Source organism: Talpa occidentalis, unplaced genomic scaffold (assembly GCF_014898055.3).
Source record: "Talpa occidentalis isolate TD23 unplaced genomic scaffold, MPIMG_talOcc4v2.1 talOcc4.3, whole genome shotgun sequence".
Lineage (NCBI taxonomy): Eukaryota > Metazoa > Chordata > Mammalia > Eulipotyphla > Talpidae > Talpa > Talpa occidentalis.
In genome coordinates this window covers 37309456-37316737 of record NW_023603184.1, presented here as the reverse complement: position 1 = coordinate 37316737, position 7282 = coordinate 37309456, and the positions used below count along the sequence as shown (strand labels likewise).

Genomic DNA, 7282 nt, shown 5'->3' with positions numbered 1-7282 from the left:
TCCTCGCTTCGCTTCCCAACCCTCTGCAAAGGGGCGGGGTCTCCCTGGCGCCCCAATCTTCTCTGCAGCACCTGGATTTGCCCGCCAGGGGCCGCTGCGCGCGGGTGACGAAGCGCTCGGGTTCCTAAGCTGCAGAGAGGCGGGAGCCCATTGGCTGCGAGGCGCAGTGGGCGTGTGGCGCCTGGAAAGCCGGGGCCCACGGCTGGGGGGCTGGGAGGGCGCCCCGGGCCGCAGCTGGCCCGGCGGTGGTCATCTCGGGCAGCCCAGAGTCTCGGTTGTTGGCCGGGGCGTTCTTTTCAGCTCGGCCCCCGAGCTGAGGCGGATGGACTAGAACCAAGACCGGGAGATCCAGGCAGGGCGGCTGCTGCTGGTGCTGCTGCTGCGGCCGCAGGCCTGGATTATTACCTGAGCAGCTGCGTGTCTGGGGTCGGCCCGCCGATCCGCGGGCTCCTAGAGCCGGAGAGACTCTCGCGGGGGACGGAGTGGTGGTGGTGGGGAAGGACCCCGGGCCTTAGTGCGGGAGGGGGTCCTGGCGGAGACCGCTGCGCGCCCCGGGCCGGGGGAGCGCTTCGGGGCTGGGGGCGCGGGGCGCTGCTCCCCACGGGTTATTCCGGGATAAACCCGGCGCTGGGGCGGGGCCGGGCTTCGCCGGGGGCCGGGCGGCACGGGGCGGGCCCGCGGGAGAGCACGCCCCCGCCCGCCCCAGGCCCGCCCCTCGCCGCGCGCCCGCCCGCCCGCCCGCGGGGGAGCCGCTGTCCCGGGCCTGGCCGGTGCGCGTCCGCCTGCCGAACCTGGGCACTGCGGGCCGCCCGGGCACGGGACTGGGCGGGGGCGCTGAGCTCGGCCTTGGAGGCCTAGGATCCCAGCGCCCGCGGGGGTTTGCGAGTCGCGCGCCCTCCCCGAGACTGTGCTGCTCGCCACTCCTCGCCGGGGCGAGGCCAGGTGCGCCCCTCTTGCTCTGCCTTTCCTTCCTCCCCCACCCCGTGCCCGCGGGAGTCCCGCCCGTCGCCCCCTCCAGTGGGGTGTAGTCGGCAGCGGAGCTGATAGTGGCCCCGCGTCCACCGGGTCCAAACTCTCCGGAAGCGGCCGGGGCAGGCTGCGCGCTCAGGCCGCTGCAGCTCCAGAGGAGCCGCTCCCCGGACCGAGGCACCGGCCCTCCTCCCGCGCCCAAACTTGGAGCACTTGACCTTTGGCTGTCGGAGACGGCAGGCCCGCGGGTGGCTGGGCAGCTGCGGCGCCTCGAGGGCGTCTTGCCTGGGGTTCCAGGACTGTCGGCTGCACTCCCGGGTTCCCGGCTTTGCCTCTGGGGTCCCGAGGTGTCCGCATCAGGCGCATGGTGACTGAGCCCTGGAATCATGGATGTGTGCGCCCGTCTTGCTCTGTGGCTTCTTTGGGGGCTGCTCCTGCATCACGGCCAGAGCCTCAGCCATAGTCACAGCGAGAAGGCTACGGGAACCAATTCAGGGGGCAGTTCTGAGGAGTCCACTGCAGCAGGTAAGACTTTGCCAAAGGCTCGCTGGGCTAGGGACTTTGACTCAGAACTGAGATGAGTGGGTAAGTTGAGCCCTAGGTTTCTACATGCGTGCTTGATGGCGGATCCACATATTGTACTGCTTGTTCCTAGTTGTCCAAGGAGTTCTTTTTATTCAGGAGCCGTGGGTAGTATTTCTGTCTCTCCTGAACAACTTTTCTCTTCCCTCCTCAGCGTGTCTTTTGTTGTTAGTGGGAAGAGGTACACCTGTGGGGCATCTTGGCTTTTCAGATAGACAAGTCAGGACCCTGTCTCAGGACTTCTTGTCTGGAAGAAGAGCCTGGGCAGGTGATACGTCTATTGCTCTTGGCCAATTTCAGCACTTGGCATCACTGAGGAGACTGAAGCTAGTTGGGATGGGCAGAGTCTGGGATGGGCCAACTCTTCTGCCCTGTTGCTTAGTGTTCAGGTGTGTCTTTTTATCCCAGCAAGCATGGGAACCCCAGAACATGGGGTTCCCTCAGGCAGTCTGCTGTCTCTTAGCTGTGCCCACTGGAGATATCAAGGCAGTTCCTTAGATGGAGTTCTGTATACCACCAGGGAGTAAAATAGCTTTTCTTGACACGGGCATGATATAATTCTTGCGACTACTTGTTGACTTGTTCTCTTTCTTTTTTCTGATGAGGTTAGAAGTTCTATGATATTTTTGATCTGTCCTGGTTTTTCCTTTGCTCTCATGGAGGTTTATCAGATAGCAGGAACCCTGGTATTCTGTTGCAGAGGAAAAGAGCATTTTAGAAATTCAGTTGTTTATGCAAGGTTTAGAAGGAATTCAGTTTTCTTTCCCCATTTTTCTCCCCCAGTCTCTGTAATCTGCCCAGAGCAGTGGGGTGCACAGTGCACAAGGTTTATAACTGGGTTCTTTTAAAGAGTTAAGTGAGCTTAAGTGAGGAGATGGCTCAGCGGATACCCGTGGATACAAGGAAAAGGAAACATAGGTCATAGTAGCTGAGGAGTTTCATAGCTATATCTAAAGGTTGGCTGTGGTGGTAGACCCTTTTGGGAAAACTACTTTTAACTTCCTGGAGTGGGCTGGGTGTGATTCCAGGTACCCAAAGGGCTGGATTCCAAGTGAGGCCAGGGTTGCCGTATCTACAACATGGCAGGCTGTTACTTTGAAGATAGGTCCTTCCTGCATATTAATCCTGCTTCTCTGTACAGTGTCTCCTTGGTTGTGGAAACCTAGCTCAAAGCTTGGTTCTCATTAGCCTGTGAAGGGAAAGACTAGTAGGAAGATGTAGGACCCGCTGTTTAGTACATCCAAGGAGCCTCTCTTCTGTCCCACAGTCATCCCTGTCTATAACTGATAATATGTCCTTTTTTCTCCCTGAAATAGGAGTGTCTGACATAAAATGAAATTTTTTTTTTTTTTTTGTGGGAGTGGAGGTGTTCTTTATTTTGGACACAAGCTAAAGGGATGGAGTTTTGAGTTTTCAGTATTAGCAGGCGATCAGGAAGAGTGTGTGTGTGTGTACCTACCTAGGGCATGATGGCATTCCTCAGAACCACCCCATGACTTCAGCTTATGGAGAGAGAGCCTTCCAAACAATTGGCCTGGCTGTGCCGATTATACCACTTAGGCCTCTCTTTTGGTCTTTGAATCCTCTCAGTTCAGAAATTAGTTTCTGTTGTTAAACTAATACTGAATTCCAGGGAGGGAGGTCTCAGAGAAAGATCCCAGATGCTGGGAACGACCATGGTTTCTAAGAACCTGGGAGCTTCAGCAATATTGTTCTGGTAGGTTGTTTCTTTGGTTGGGACTTTGTCTCTGACTCAGATAGGGGGGCTCATTTTTGCAAAGAGGTGGTTTGTTGATTGTTCTGCTGAAGGGTTTAGGAAAAAGAACATAGGAGTTTTACTTGCCCTTCAAACCGCAAAACTACCACTTTTCTAAATCAGATTCAATAATCAATTGTATGTTCTCTATCATGTATAATTTGCAATTTTATAGCTATCCCCCCCCCCCAAAAGTGTCACAATAGCTCTATTGAATGCAGGGCAGGTGGTATTATTCCCATTTTTAAAGGTGAAAAACCTGGGTCTTGTGCTGTTTTACAGGCAGGTCTTCTGCTACTTAAATCCTAGACTTTTTGCATCTTCTCAGGCCCTGCCCTATTAAAGGAGCTCCAGGCAGGGCTAAGAGAATGTTCCTTTCCTTCTGGTGAGTTAGTTAAGCAGGCCCTGGTGATTCTGTAACAGATCCAAGAAAAGGCCTATCTTTTTCTCTTCTGGAGACTCTTCTGCAGGGGCTGGAAGAAAAGGACCAGAGAATTAGATTTATTTTTCCTTGTTGGATTTATATACATAACCATCTTCTCTTTTTTTAATTCTTATTTATTTATACATATAAGAACTGGGGTCTAGGCTAGAGGTGCTAGGGGGAGGGGATAAAAGGATTCACCAGATACAGAGTGGGGAGCAGAACAGGCACATCTACTGAAATACACTGCTAAGGGGAGCAGCAGGTGAGACAGGAGAGGTCTGCTGCACCATGTGGGTCACCTCCCTGGCTGGCCTGGGATCGAACTAGTGCTGCAGTGGCTGGCGATAGCTTGATAGCGCTGTGTCTTTAACCCCCAGTGCCACCAGTGAGGCCCCTATACATGCCCATCTTAAAAGTCTGATGCTGTAGTGAAGGTCAGTGCTCTGCTAGGGGATCCTCTTATTGGGTATGCAGAGGCCATTTCTGTTACCTCCTGGCACTCTGATGCCTATACACCAAGCTGTGTGAAGTCACTTTCTCAGTAAAAATCTGTGTTGGCTGTAGTTTTCTGGGTCCTGCATTTCTGAAGCTGACCTGGAGCTGATGCTTGGAACCTCCCTCAGACTCAGAGCTCATTGCCTCCAGAAATTCTAAACTTTCCTGCAGAATATGTGTATAGGACTCCAGGTGGGTCTAGAGTTGTGTCCTGCTAGTATTGGAAGTATTAAGGACCTCTAGTCAGGAACTGTGGTTTGACTCAGTATAGCTGGAACAGGACCTTGGAGGATACATTTCTAAATAGTCTGTGGAGCGCAGGCTGGCTTCTTAGTCAACTCCTGATAGAGTGGGAAGCTAGAGGCCTGCCTGCCCACCCAGCTAGTTGCCACTGCCTCCAAGGCTATAAATGGCCTGGCCTTCTTAGTGGCTATGCTAATTTTAGTTGAGGGTGGCTCCTGGATCTGGATTGGGGCCAAGGGCAGGTGGGTGGGACTTGGCTGAAGCAAGTACTGGGGACTGGGGAGGGGTTCACATTAATCTCGGGGCAGCTAAGACATCATCTGCGCCCATGCTTTAACTTTGATAATCACCCTGAGCTAGGTTAATTTATTCAGCAAACATTGAATAGTGCCAGCTCATGTGCTATTTATTTAACAAATATTTGAGTGACTGTTCTGGGCCAGGTACTATGTTTGGTGTTTGGGATTTAAGGATGAACAAAACAGACATATTCTCTGCCTTCAGGGAGTTTCTAGTCTAGAGGAAATGAAAACATAGATAAATATATTATCTTGTGGTGGTGCCATGGAAGAAATCATATAGCTGATTTCTGTGATGTAGAATGGGAAGTCAGGGATCCAGCTAAAGCAGGAGTCATGTCTAATAGGACATTAAAACATCAATACATCAATAATAATAGCAACACTTTTTTTGGTGTTTATTATGTTTTTTTAAAAAAGATTTATTTATTTATTTATAAATTACTGGGTACAGTCAGAAGCGCGAGAGGGTGAGAGAATTCACCAGAGCCAGAGCAGGGAACAGAACAGGCAGACCGACAAAATACACTGCCAAGGGGAGCAGCGGGTGCGGCAGGGGAGGTCTGTGCGCCAGGTGGGACCCTTCCCGGCAGCTGGGCATTGAACTGGCACTTCTCTGCCCACTTCTTAGTGGCTATGCTAATTTTAGTTGAGGGTGGCTCCTGGATCTGGATTGGGGCCAAGGGCAGGTGGGTGGGACTTGGCTGAGGCTGTGAGCAGCTTCCCAGCCCAGCGCTCAACTGCTGCGCCACCAGGGGAGGCCCTGGTGTTTATTATTTAGCAGGTATGATTCCAAGCATTTTTATTTTCCCATTTATTTCTCACAACCATCTTATGTACTAGATATTATCCTTGTTTTACGGGTGAGGAAATAGAATCATAGAGAGGTTAAGCAACTTGCCAACATCGTACAGATAGTAGGGAAGAGAGCCAGAATTCGAACCCTGGCAGCCTGGCTCTTCTTCCTATCTGTACTTCAGCCATAGATTTTACACTCTTTCAAATCTGTGATAAATGATGGAAGAGCTATTGTACATATGTATAAAAGACTGCGGGAAGTTCAGAGGAGCAAGTGACTAACTCCCTGGGAGACCTGGGGGAGGATTTTCAGTTTCCCCCATCATTTTTATCAGATCTTGAGGAGATGAAACGTAGTTGCCTAATTCAAAACTTAAGAGGTGGAAACGTTGGTTAATTCAACCTAGTTATTTTTATAGATGAGGAAATTCATGTCCAGAGAGGTATCAAATAGAAGTTCCACCTTAGGTTAAGACATTTGAGACAAAGACATTTGAGTTGGGGACCGTGACTGAATTGGTTATTCGCTCCTCAAGTCCATAATGAGTGCTTGCTTTGTACTATGGAAGGAAGTTGGGGCTACCAGAGAAGTCTAATTCTGGTAATAAGGATGAAGCTATCTATTGAGAGACTATTGAAAAACGACATTATGCACAGGCTTAATAAAGAACAAAACCAGGCAGTATAGACAGTGTAGGTTAAGGACTAAGAGAGCTCTATGTGAACTGGGATAGGCTAAGGTGGTTGTAAAGGGCTTCCTGGAAGGAGGGCTTGGGTGGAGGCAAAAGAGACCCACGAGGGAGTGGTCTGACTTGGGGAAGGGTGGAGGATGTCTTGGAGCCCCACTACTTGGTGACTGAACAATAACTGGACAGAGTTGCTTCATACTTGGCCAGCTACCTTGCATGAGGGCCGGAAGACAGGAAGATCGTAGTCATGTGTGACCTAGCAGTTGGTCTAAAAGCGACCATGAATTTGAAGTAATGACAAATATAAACAATGTTTTGAGATAACTACAACAATGTAACATCACATGAAAATGTCTAATTTCTACTGTGACCCGAATCATAGGAACTGCTAATAACGTGCTGGTTGCCTGCACTATATGATTGAATGAAATGGTAGCTTTCAGTAAAAGGATATTGATGTAATTTCTTTCCCATCCAAATTCACAGTCCTTGGAATGCTACTCAAGGGAATGTGGGGCCTTCATGTTAAGAATTTCTGTTCTCTGGCTAGGAAGGGACGAGGTCTTGTTGAGGGGAGTGGTTTCCTAGGTCTCCACAGGACTTTGGTTTGGGCCCCAAGGGGCCCCTGTTTCCTGCTGAGTAGCTTTGACACACATTGCTGGGTGACTTCATGGACATGCAATGGTGAATTTCCCTTTGTGGGAAACCCAGCTGCTCTGTCTGCCAGACTTTTAGGGAGAGAGAAAGATACCAAGCAGGACCTCTGATAGAGCTTTCTTTCTTTTCCTTTGTTACTACTGCTGATAAAAAAAATTAAGAAATATTTAAGATACACAACAAAGTATAAAGAATATCACATGGAAGGCCTCCTGTGACCTAGGGGTTAAGTCTTAAGGCTATCACTGCTATGGCCTGAATTCAATTCTTTGCCAGGGAGCTAACCCACATGGTGTAGCAGACCTCTCCTGTCTCCCCCACTGCTCCCCTTAGCAGTATATTTCAGTAAATCCTCCTGCTCTGCTCC

The 7282-nt window shown here is 50.6% G+C and overlaps 1 protein-coding gene across 2 annotated transcripts in view; it reads left to right on the top strand.

The window, feature by feature from the left end:
- The first annotated feature begins 747 nt into the window (after nucleotides 1-747).
- STIM1 (stromal interaction molecule 1) overlaps nucleotides 748-7282 on the top strand; it is a 161478-nt gene continuing 154943 nt past the window's right edge. For both annotated transcript variants that reach the window (XM_037522841.1, XM_037522840.2), the window contains exon 1: nucleotides 748-1494. In XM_037522841.1, coding sequence (XP_037378738.1) covers nucleotides 1356-1494 — 139 coding nt within the window. In that variant the 5' untranslated portion in view covers nucleotides 748-1355. The remainder of the gene's footprint in view (nucleotides 1495-7282) is intronic.